Source organism: Manacus vitellinus, unplaced genomic scaffold, assembly GCF_001715985.3.
Source record: "Manacus vitellinus isolate BGI_N305 unplaced genomic scaffold, ASM171598v3 scaffold_36_pilon, whole genome shotgun sequence".
NCBI classification, from domain to species: domain Eukaryota; kingdom Metazoa; phylum Chordata; class Aves; order Passeriformes; family Pipridae; genus Manacus; species Manacus vitellinus.
In genome coordinates this window covers 1,470,383-1,483,227 of record NW_021940508.1, presented here as the reverse complement: position 1 = coordinate 1,483,227, position 12,845 = coordinate 1,470,383, and the positions used below count along the sequence as shown (strand labels likewise).

Here is a 12,845-nt window from a genome sequence, read left to right as displayed (position 1 = left end):
AGTTTCTTTTAGCCCATTAGGATTTTTTTCTTACGTTTCCTATCTGAAGCTTGATGTTGGGGGGCCCAAGGGGGCCCAAGCCCCCTTCCCAGTCATTGGAGAGGAACTGCTGCTTTTGAAGTCTTCGGGGGAGCTTTCATAAGCTTTAGGCTTATGTCTGGCTTCCTTTGTTCCACACAGTCTGTTTACTTGACTGTAAATAAAGTGCCATTTACAGACAGAAGTTAGGAAATGAATTTTTACTTACCCAACTAATCTCTCATCATCACCACTAGGTCACAAAGTAGTAGTCTGTCACGAAAAGCTATTAAAATCCAGATAGTGAATTAGTTTTCTTTATTTCAAGATTCTTAAATTATTAAAATTCATTGCCTGAAGGCAGCAACAGATACGGAATCATTCCAGCCTAGAATATACAGTACTTAGAACCTAGATGCTTCAATGATTGGCACCCTTTTATTGCATAAGAGACCCTCTTATTTTACACAGGAAACAGCTTTTTCTTTTTTTTTTTTCCCTGCAAATGCTTGAATTTCTTTTTCTGGGTACTGTATTTAGATACTTGTACAAAATGGATAAAAGATGTTCTTACAGTGCAAGCACTATATCAGACAGAGGAAAATGGCAGGAAAATGCCTAGTATATTAGTGCCACTATATACTTGCTAGGCCCAAACCAAGTAAGGTTTGTGTGGAGTAGATCTATAAAAACTGCTGATGATTATAAAAATGTGGAATTTACAATGTGATTGAAATATGCTGAAACTATGGCTCACTCGATAAATGTTCACGCTGAGTCAGAGTGTATTTGCCAGCATTTCTACTATGATTTTTGTGAAGAAGTCATGAATGAGAGGCAAAGCTGATCCATAAGAATATCGCAGACAACAGTGTGTCTTCAGAGGCTAGGTTTTCTGATTTCTTTTTTTTCTCTTTTGTTTTCACTGCTCTTGACTGGCTGCCTGTCCAGAAAGTGAACATGATAGAGGCAGTTCTGAAGAGACCTGTGATCTGGCAGACACTTGTCCATTATTCCTGGTGGACATTCTTGCTCTCAAAGTGTTCTGATACTACAGTAGTACAAATGATTAAAAAGAATAAAATCAAGCCCCAGTAGTAAATAGGAAGGATGGGTAAAACGGCTCAGTAAGTAGTAGGAATGGGAGGATAGGAAGAGAAAAAGAGCATTGCTTCTGTGAGCTGTGATGAAGCCCAGAGGAACCACAAGGAGCTTGGGACAGGTGATGTCCTTGCTTCTTGGAATCAGCCCCAATCCTGGAGAAAGCAGGACCACCAGAGTGGCCCTGGGAGGTCCAGGGATGGATGCTGCAGTGCAAGTACAGGGTGGGAGATAAACAGGCAACACGTAACCCAGCACATGTCGTGCTGACTGCATCTGACTTGCCACAGCACCCTAGGGGAATTGGAACTAGCATGGGACTTTCCTCAGGCTGTTGGCTGTGACAGTTGGTCCCTGTAATTTTATCCAGTTCTGGAGGAGACTTTTGCCCTCGCTGTAGCATTTAACAAAACTCTCACCTTGGACATAATCAGAAGCGTTTTCCATGTAGTCGCACCAAAATTGGGCAATGCTCTCGGACAGCAGACATTCAGCAATGTTACCATTTGGCTACTGGTGTCATTTGCTAATAACTGTGTAACAGAGTCCAGACAGGCGAGAGTTTTTCTCTAGATGTCATTGGATTTCGGGTCAAACTGGAACTGTTTATCCTTCTAGGATACTTCTGGCTCATTCAAAAGCCAGAGTTTATTTCAATGTCCACCGTATGGACCATATGGACCATGTGGAGAGTTCTTCTGTACTTATATGGCAGAATGGCACTGCAGTATAGTCTCCTGTGGCCTCTTGAGAATTGGGTACTGCTAAATTGTGCTTGATTTCTGACTGAGGATAATATAATTTAACAACAGACAAAAAAATAAACCTAGCATATAACATCAGAAAAATATTTTGATAATAGTATATTATTAGATCAAAAAAGAATAACTGTCAGTAGCCAATTTCTATCTCAGCTCATCCTTTCCCTCTCCCTGAAACCCAGAAATAAATTACGATTATGTGAGGTTGTGTTTAGCATTAAGAGGCTTGCAAAATGCAGAGTGATAAGTCTGTACACATTCTCTTCCGCAGTCTTAAATAGCATGACTCAGGAAATATGTTTATCTCTAAGGATGCTTCTCAAGGAACTATACTTTTAGCAAAGGGTGATTTCTTGGTTTCCAGAGGCTGGCTGCAGACAGTGGTTGTTTCAGATAACTAATATATGATTTCCTGTTTTGAGTTTGTGGTAAAAAAGTAGTAACAATGTGAGTTGTATTTAGTCTTCTGCTAGTGACGTTTGTGTTTTCTATTCTATGGGCAACGGTACAAAATACATTGACATTTTTTACAGGTCATGAACTTTGCTTGCAAACCTGTGGTTGTGATTTTAGTGTTTTCACTATGGTGTTATTATCATTACTACTGTTACAGCTAAGCTACTGTGGTGAGCTGTTTTATGCTGATGTAATCCCTGTTAACCTCTCTTCCAAAGCTACATCTTGGACCTGGAAGAGAGTGATACCAACAGTGATCTCTATTCCCATCAAAACTAGAAAAACAGAATTTGATCTTATATTTTTAAGATACCATTTCTCCCTAAAGCGTCCCTTTTATAAGGGATTATCAAAAAGGCTGCCACTTTACACAATGGTGCAGAGCAGATAAAACTCATTCTGCTTGGGCACACAGGAAGGGAGTTGAAAAATGAGGATGTTGTTTAACCTGTGAGCAACTCTGTGAACCTGCCTTACATGGGAACTTTGGAGAGTAACTGCACAGTGCAACCACAGGTCATTATTTCTTCATCATTGCCATGTTTGGAGGGTTGTCAGGAGCCTGAAGGTGTTCCTTGACTGGGCTGTAGCTTGTTCCTGAGATCCCACTGTTGTCTTAGTCCTTCTACCTGCAAGCTGGGGAAGGAGTTATCTACTCACAGCAGCATCTCTCAGGGGACTCTGACCTTTCTCCTGCAGCTTCTGAAGTGGACATTCCCCTAGATATCAATCTACAGTTCTTTATCAGAAAGAAATCAAGTCCTTTATGAATGAGGAGTGGGCCCCCATGTCCTACAAAATTGTGACACTTAGGACTTAGTCCTGAGCCCACATTGCTGATTCCCTCCAAAATGGCATGGAATACCATACCCTTATTCCTAGATGCACAAGTGTCCAAGGAAAAGCAATAGATATCATGACTACAGTAAAGTAGAGTTGCAGCATTGTGTCATGATTAATTAATGCTGTTCTATGTTGTATGTTTGTATTTCTAAGTTTTCTTTGGACAACTGTTCAGACTGTTTGGACTGAAAACAAAGGCTTCTGGCATGATAATGAAATGACTCAAAAATGTAAGTTTTCTGATGCAGCAGATAATCTCGTTTTTGTTCCAGTGCTGCAAACTAGAATACAAATAGTATTAGGTGTTACAATCAGGGCATTTTTTCTGAGCCTGGAGAACTGAGGTGAATGGAGTTACATCCAGCTGGCGGAAGTCACAGGTTGTGTTCCCCAGGGCTCAGAACAGTTTGGGGACCAGTTCTGCTTAATATCTCCATCAACAATCTGGACAAGGGAATCAAGTGCATCCGCAGTCAGTTTGCAAATGATGCCAGTTTGGGCAGGAGTGTTGATCTGCTGGAGGGCAGGAAGCCTCTGCAGAGGGATCTGGACAGGCTGAATCAATGGAGTGGTGCCATGGGTATGAGGTTCAACAAGGCCAAGTGCTGGGTCCTGCACCTGGATTACAACAACCCCAGGCAGCGCTACAGGCTGGGGAAGAGCAGCTGGAAGGCCGCCCAGTGGAAAAGGACTTGGGGGTACTGGTCAACAGGGGCTGAACATGAGCTGGCATGTGCCCTGATGGCCAGGAAGGCCAGTGGCATCAGCAATAATGTGTCCCCCTGTACTGGGCACTGGTGAGGCCACACCTCAAATCCTTTGTTCAGTTTTGGGCCCCTCACTATGAGGAGGACATTGAGACTCCTGGAGGAGTCTCAGGGGTGGCCTTATCACTCTCTACAACTACCTGAAAGGAGGGTGCAGCCCCTAGGGGGTCGGTCTCTTCTCCCAAGTAACAAGTAATAGGATGAGAGGAAATGGCCTCAAATTGTGCAAGGGAAGGTTTAGGTGGATATTAGGAAAATTCCTTCTGAAAAAGGTTGTCAAGCATTGGAATATGCTACCCAGGGAAGTGGTGGAATCAAGATCCCTGGAGGTATGTAAAAGATATGTAGATTTGGCACTTGGGGACATGGGTTAGTGGTGGACTTTGCACTTCTAGGTTAAGGGTTGGACTTGATGATCTTAAGGGTTTGTCCAAACTACGAGACTCTATGATTCTAATGTACCTCAACAGGCAGTTGATGTGTTTGCTGTGCCACAAGCTTAACTTATGCCTTAAGGGAAACGAGGATAACAGACCTCTGAATCATACATCTTGGCCCCCTCAGCTAAAACATTCCCATTAGTAATGCTGCAACTTTTGTTAAGGCAAACAGGGAATGAGTCATTCCTTGCCCAGGGTATTATAACACATGTAAAGAGTGCTAGACAGGCATAATGCATGGGCAGGGTACTGTAATGAAAAGGCAATTTTTTTCAAGCATGTGTCAAAGGCTATATTTATTTTCTTCTGTTGGGGGAGCTGGCACAGATGAAGAGCCTTTTTCACTCGGATCAAAATTCTTCTTTAATTGCTTCTGTAATAATCTTAATCTTTCTATTAACAGGCATTCTTCATAACTGCTGTGAAGCCTACAATGTTGGGCTCCTGGAAGCAAAAATATTTTCTGGTCCACCGAGAGAGCAGTTTGGATATACAGTTCAACAGTTTATAAATGAACAAGGCAAATGGTAAGCAGTTTGAACAGCTTGTTTTACGTCCAGCTGAAAGGTTAAGGAAAAAACATTGCAACTCTTAACGTTTCTTCTACAACTCCCGCTAATTCCTTTTTATATGAATCTTTTTACAAAAAAATACTTAATGTTATTAAAACAAAAGTTTAGATATTCTAGAGACATATATGTGTGATGATTCAGGCTTTTTTCCTCAACACTATGCAATGAGGTGTTCTTTCTGTTAATCTTTTGTTTTTATCTCCAATATATCAGTTTTCTCAGGCTTACAATTTCTGTAGAATTTTAACTCTCATTTCATTCTTTCCTGTACCAGTAACATCTTTATTACATTTTATATATATGTGGGATATTTTTTCCACTTTAATATTGTTGAGCTTAAAACAAATTATTAGGGCTGGGGAGTTGTAATTATTAATATTAAATTAAGTTAAATCTATATAATTTTGTGTCTGATACAGTATTAACTGTTTGCTTGTCAAGGGATGGTATATTTGGACGTTTGTAATAACGCAATCCTAGCAAAGGCCTTGTGTCTGCTACATCTCTTCAGCCATAAAATTTGACCTGAAATCCACTTTTGCCACAACATTGGGCTTAATGAGCAATTAGTAAAATATTTTGCTAGCAATGTTGGTTTCAAAAAGAACTTTAACATATTAACAAGGAGTAAGCATATTTAGTGGAAGACACATTGTTTCGTCTTCTGCAGTCTCAGCAGCCGCAAAAGCTTAAGGTGTCTGTCATGGTAAGGACTATATCTATAAACGTAGTTGAGAACCACTGAACTCTTATGTGGTTAGTTGTGCATACGTGGTTTTAAGTCTACAGTAGAAAGCCACACAAGATAATGTATATTGTCATAAGCTGAGACACTTTAAACATGTCATCCTTCATAGACTGAAACTGTGTCAGAACCCAAGTAGCCACAAACTGGTACCTTTGCTTAAGTGACAGTAGATGGATACCCAGTAACTGAACTTTATTCAGTAAAAAGAAATTAAGATGTCAAAATCTGAAATCCATGGCAATGCACATGAAAATGTATTTTACAGTTGAAGTTTGGAAAAGCCCATACTGAGCCAGCTGAGACATTTGTGCATAGCACTGCTCAGGGGCACTGTGCAGTTCAATTGACTGCACATGCAAATGTGTCTGACATCTCACTGATGTTGCTGTGTTTACTGCCACTGACCAGGAGACAAAGTAAGAGGAGAGCAGAGCTGTATCCTCTGAATTAAAAGCTTGGCTTTTCCTCTCTCTCTGTCGAGTAGCCTTCCAGCCTATCCCCACCCCCCATCTGATGCTGTGGTGGCTTCTCACTGTGTTTCTGCCTGCTTTAATTATGTTTAGTCACCCATAGATCAGAGATCTCTTTTTTTGAAAAAAAACCTTCTGTATAAAGGCATTGGAGGAGAACAAAAATGCCTGCCTAAAGTGAATTGAATGCTTTTGCCTCATACATGGAGAAATTGTCTTGTGTTTTATACTTCTTGTGAGTTTTTCTACAAGCTTGTGGCAGAAGTAATAAGTGCCTGACTCACCTAAGCTATTTATGTTTTAGATTTCCCTCTTTTATTTTTACTTCAGATATAAAACCTACTGCACTACCACTTTCTTGGATAATGTGTGCTGAAGTTTGGGGAAATAAAGTAACTTCAGTTTAACTTTTCCTATCTTACAGAATCATAGAATCACTTAGGTTGGAAAAGACCTTTACGATCATTGAGTTCAACCAGTCTTCTCCTAAGTATATGAATATTTTGAATCTGGTAAACTTTTGTGTACATAGGCACATCATATTAGTTATTTTACTGCATGGTGTCTGACCCAGCTTCAAAAGTCAGGGAGATTTTATCAGCTCATGGTGAAGTAACTAGGACTTGTTAGAGACTCTTCAGTGAAGAAAAGCTCTTTTCAGTCTCTCTCTCAGTCACTAGAGAAGCTTAAAAAAAAAGTGAGTCATATTTTACTCTCTTGTTCTCTTAATTTCTAGGCTATTTTCTTTTGCTTGTGACACTACATTTTCTTTCCTGTGTGCATTGTTTAAAAAAACCCACAACACAAAGAACACCACCAACTAACCAAAAAAACCCCAAACCAAACAGAAAACTGTTTGTTTTCTCCTATAAGCAATGCAGAGGCTGCAGTCCATGCACAGAGTGCTTGTTGACATGGCTGAACTGGGAGCAAGATAAACACTCTAAGCTTGCATAAGATCCTGGTGATACTCTCTGTCAGAGGGGAACATTTATCATCATATGCTTTTTCTGAAGAGATCATGATTGTGCAGCAAGAATGTGAAATACTTGAAAACTCTGTCCAGGCACAGTAAGTAGGGCTGCTCATCATATCAAATGCTGCTGGGGTACCATGTCTGCACAAGGTGCTATGTAAAAATACAGCTTTAAAAATCCTCCTGTACTCTCTCAAAGAGTAGAAAAGAGAGATAAAGATATACAGCAGATGCTAGTTATATTATTCAGCTGTATTTTTGGGAGTTATATCTCCTGAGGCAGTAAAAGCTATAGAAAATGAAAAAGAGAAGATTTTTTGCAGAACTGCATACAGCAGTATGATTTCACTTTTGCTTGGAGGTAACTTCAGAGAGAAGAAGGCAGACAGTCCAAACAGAAGCACAGGACTATTGAAGGGGCTGGTACACGTTGGGACGCTGTGACACAAACCAACAAGGCAGCCTTTTTTTGTAGAGTCAGATGATCCAGGATGATTGGGCACCAATCTGCTGTGCACTGATGGGCATTGATGGCATGTGATGCTCATAAAATAAGGACAGACTTGCAAGTCAAGCACAGCTCAAGCTTTTCACAGTGTCTGGTGGGAATTTCAAAAGAGGAGCTCTATAATGAACTGAGGGAAAACTGTGAGTACCAAAGAAACTCATCAATTAGAAAAGTTGAAGCAGTCCACCACACAAGTAATTAGCCATCACAGAAATATCATTCAGTTTACGCTCTGGTTCTCCCTGTTGTGAGGTCATCTGTATTTGAATCTTAAATTAAGACCAAAATCTCTGTTATTTTGAAACATAATTTTTTTAGAAAACCAGACTGTACCCTGTCAGTTCCTCTTGAATGGGCATGCCCTGAGCAGAAGCTGACAGTACATTCTTAAAAGATAACAGTACTTACTCCACGCTGAGAGTTGGATTTATGTCTGTCTCAGGTGAGGAAGACTGAATAGCTGTATATAGCTGTTAAAATGCTTTTTCCTAGCCATATGTGTCTTCAGACATATGCTCAGCTGTGCCTGTGTGCTCAGAATTTGGAATTTATCTTTTTTAATTTTGTTTTTGAATTTATGTTATGGGATTTTTCTGTTTTAAAATATTTTGTTTCATCCCATACATCAGTAATGACACCTTAATGTGTAGAGCACTTACTGATGTATCACATAATTATTACACTACAACACAGTTTTAAAAATCATTGCATACTGCTCACTGGTTATCAAATACAGCAGCCAATTCCTGAGATGCTGTGTTGCGTCTTCAGACCAATAAGATGTTTTGCCAAGAAGACATGTTTCTGCAGCAACTTCTGTTGAAATCAGTACATTTTCAAAGCCTTCTGATTTTAATAAGGAGGGCCATGTCTTTTGAGAAGGGTAATTTTTTTAACAGAAAGCTGCCATTGTTACAGCTCCAATTTATCTGTGCCAGCACCACTTCTAAAGCTGAGTTCTTTACCTCGCTTCTGCTTTCCCCAACTGCATGCACTGCAGTTTGCCCTTTTCCTGCTTGGAGAAGTTCTGGTTGCTGTTTTCTAGACTTTCAAGTTTATTAGTCAGACTTTCTTGTCATAGCTCGCTGTTGGTTTTGAAGCTTTGAGTCTTGTTCAAAGGATCGAAAGTTTTAGACAGTGAGAAGTGTTTTAGGGAGAGAAGCATTTTTTGTTCTTCATATCTACTCATTGCTTCCTGTAATTGTAGGAAAAAGGGCAAGATGATTTAAGAGATCCTTTCTACCTTTTTTTCCTATTGGCCATTTCTGTGTTCAGGGGAAAAAAAAATCCGCAATGAAGAGCAAATGCATGAAAAGTAAAAAAAAAACAAAACACAAAAACGGGAAAATATAAAACATGCTCTGACAACAGCTGAGAATTCAGCCCTTCACTATGAATTCTGATTTTGCTTTCTCCTACATCACACATTGCTGATTACTAGCTTTGTCATGGTGTAATTTCCCAGAAATAATTCCTGTTGCACTTTGATCTGCCACTCCTGCAGCTTGTGTGGTAGGGCATAGCTGCTGAACTTTATTTGACTTCCTGTAGTTCCATTGTTTTGTATACAGTGTTGGAGACTGATTAAGGAGATGAATAATAAAATCAGTGGCAATATTACATTATATTCACTATAGTATTGTGTAAAGACAGTCTGCAAGGACACATAAGGAAGTTTTGTAAAAATAAATATTTAACTCATAAAAAGACCCTTAATTGATACATTACACATGACACAGTTTATTTGGAAACAAGCATTTTTAAGTTTTTTAGTACTCATTTCTTGCATTCTTTCCTAATACATTCTGTTTCACTTTGTCTTATGTGCAACCTGTTTTATCACAGTAAAAAATATTTTGGTAGTTAGCAGGATGCTAGCCACATACTGTCTTCACTTCTGATGTTTCAGAAAGATACACATGCATTTTCCCAGAGCAGTATTGCATAATTCTCTGCTGTAATGATTTATGTTCATTTTCAAAGGCAAGTGGGACTTCCTGATTTCTAATGTAGATTAAGGTGTGTATTGGTGACAGGTTAGTCTAGTTAAGTCAAATAGCGGAAGGGGTTTAATAGCTCTGTTTGTTTCTGAAAATAGTAATAGTCAGTTCTAAGTGTTGCATTCTGTGTATGGAGTGGCATTTTTTGGCTTACAACATAGGTGGACATTGAGATTCATAGACCCTGCAAATCTACAAGAAATACAGCAAAATAAGTTAGTAAAATAACTTCCAATGAACGATGAGGAAAACAAGCTATAGTAAAGACAAAATTAGGTCTGCTTTGGGCACAGTTGGCATAGACTTAAATTTGGGTTTAAAATTAGAAAAGTTCATCTTGTTTGTCTTACATTTTCCTCTTTGTACCATGGAACAACTACAAGGTTAGTTTCAGGGCTAGTAAAAGTAAAATTCTCATATGAATATTAAGTTCTAGAAGGGGATTGGGTATAAAGAGGGATGGTTCCTTGGTGTAAACGGAAGTCTGAGTTGAAGTTAATGTTGAAGTTGGGGAAAATGGGAGCCAAATAAAGCTCATGGTATGAGCACAAGTGTGCATGTTGAAAGGGAGAGAACTACTTTTAGCAAACTGTGGATGATGATTGTCTCTAGTTTATGCCAATAGCAAGGGTGAGGGTTGGAGTAGGGCTTGGAGTTAGACCTGGAGTTAAGCTTGGATTTGGGACAAGCAGTGGTCTAGCATGCTTCTCTTCCTCTTCTCCTCTTGTACTCTCTCTGTTTATGAGTGAAACCACATGCTTTGGGCTCTCAGGATAACCTGTGGCTGCAGAGCAATGCCAGCGCAGTGCAGAGATTTACAGTGAGTTTCATGACCAGATGTGGTGGTTGCAGGGGCTATTTCCAAGACATAAAGTCATTCTTTGAACAGTAGCTGTCATCCTGCAAGGACTCTGAAATACGTTTGCCTTCTGGGAAACTTAGGAAAAACATGCAAGTATTTATAAATGTACACAATGCAACGTCCAGCTGGACAGTTAATGCTGAAAAGCTCATCTAGTTTCAGATATTGCACATGCAGCATTGCTATCCATTTAAAACTGTTTCCTGTTTCCATGAAAACTCCTAGCCCTCCCTTTCTCCAATTCTATAACGATATCTAACTCTGTAGTACCTAACAAGGCAGGAGAGCACAACACCTGTCAATCACTATGGACATCTCCATAGTGTGACCCTCTGTGTCACTGCAGGTGTTTTCAGGTTATATTTTTGGTTGGCACATGACCAGTGGAGTAGTTTCTCATGAACTCTTGTTGGTTATTTGGTCTAGTGCTGTGATGCTTCTGGTTTCCAGTGTGCAGAAATGCTCAAACAGACTCAGAAAATAACAAGATCAGAGGCTTCTTGCAGCTAATGTAACGTAGCTTGTTTTTATATAGAAAGGTATTTATATGAACCTGAGTTGCATGTTTAGAGATGCTAAAAGTACACAAAATCTTGTTCCTGCAGCCTGCATAAATCACCATTTTTGAACAAGATAATTGAGAAGTTATGCATTTTTAAAATATTCAGACACACAAGACATAGAATCTGAAATTGAACCCCCATTGGTAAACAGAATAATGTTATGTGTGCTCTAAAGTTTGTGTTTAATTGAGGTGAAATAAAGTAAAAAAAAAAAAAAGGAAATGCAGTTAGCAGTATTTTCTTTGAGAAAGCTGAAAATGTCTCAAACTCTTTCTTGTGCATCTAAAATGATGTATTTTTGTCATAGCCATTGTATTCAAACTAGCTATAAAATTGCAGCAGTAAAATCAGATGATCCCTGGATAGGTAATATGATATATAGCAATAACTTTGAAATATAATAGTTTCAGAAAATTTGGAGGTTTTTTATAGTGCAAGGTATATTTGAATTAACTATCTATAAAATTTTAGAGTACAATGATTTTGCTTTAAGCAACATATTGACCAACTGAAAAAGATGATTTCTAATGAAACTCCATATTCTAATGAAATCCATATTCTACGAGGGCATTGCTTGTCCTTTTGCTGTCCCCAAAATGAATTAATTACTACCATGGATTGTTCTGTTTGAAAAGCAAAATCATATTGTTGCTGGAGCAAATAACCAGTCCCTGCTTTTCAGTCATCTGTTTAGTTTTTTATATCCCTTGAGATCATCTTCAGTCTTTCAGCGAGTTGTGTTGAAAAATAGATGTTCTTAAGCAGTATTGCCAGGAGGTGAAATAACAGTTTTGTGAAGGCTTTCACTTATAAATAGAGGAGTCTGAGGAGCAGATATTGGAGGGGAAACCTTATGGCAGATGAAGAAATGAGTCAGAGAACAAGAATCACTTTGTGTTGCAGGCACAAATTATCAAAAGTCTTAAAGTTCTTGTTCAGGATTACAGACTTCATGCAGCAGATGGTTACTACCTGCAGTATTTTCTTTATGATTCAGTGTTATCAAGGCGTGGTAGTGTTCAAGTTCGGACAAAAGTTTTTGACTGTTGCCAAGCAGATCCTGTAGAAAATGTTTCTTATCAGTTAAAAGAATAACTTAAAAGGAATCAGTTAATGATTAACTGATAGAACAATAAGTAATTCGTCTCTCAATCCCCAGCATATATAATTTAAAATTTTTATGCATCTTGCTGTATTTCTTCTGACCTATGACATATTGACACATTAAAAAACAGTACACGTTTGAGGCAGATGGATCCCCAAAAGCTCTCTCCCCTTCTTCTCCACCAAAGCTGCCCTTGGTGAATCCAGTGTATTGACATGCAAGTAAAGCTTTTGCACAGTTCTGGAGAAGACTCCTACTCCTGAATGCCCTAGGTGCTGTGTCTTGTGAAAGCATCTTTATTCTTATGATGCTGCTGAATTTTCCAGTATCATTAAGGACCTAATGAAGTTGACCTCAGAGCCTGGCAAGGTTACGGAGCAGATCATCCTCAGTGCAATCACACAGCACCTACAGGATGGACAAGGGGTCAGACCCAGCCAGCACGGGTTTAGGAAGGGCAGGTCCTGTCTGACCAACCTGATCTCCTTCTATGATCAGGTGACCCGCCTGGTGGATGAGGGAAGGCTGTGGATGTGGTCTGTCTGGACTACAGCAAAGCCTTTGACACCGTCTCCCACAGCATTCTCCTGGAAAAGCTGTCAGCCCACGGCTTGGACAGGGGCACTCTGTGCTGGGTTAGGAACCGGCTGGAGGG

The 12,845-nt window shown here is 39.5% G+C and overlaps 1 protein-coding gene across 1 annotated transcript in view; it reads left to right on the top strand.

Annotated features, from left to right (window-relative positions):
- Positions 1 to 12,845, top strand: part of ITGA2 (integrin subunit alpha 2) — a 69,156-nt gene that overhangs the window by 13,931 nt on the left and 42,380 nt on the right. Inside the window, exon 2 of the mRNA XM_029961515.1 lies at positions 4,790 to 4,913. Coding sequence (XP_029817375.1) covers positions 4,790 to 4,913 — 124 coding nt within the window. The remainder of the gene's footprint in view (positions 1 to 4,789; positions 4,914 to 12,845) is intronic.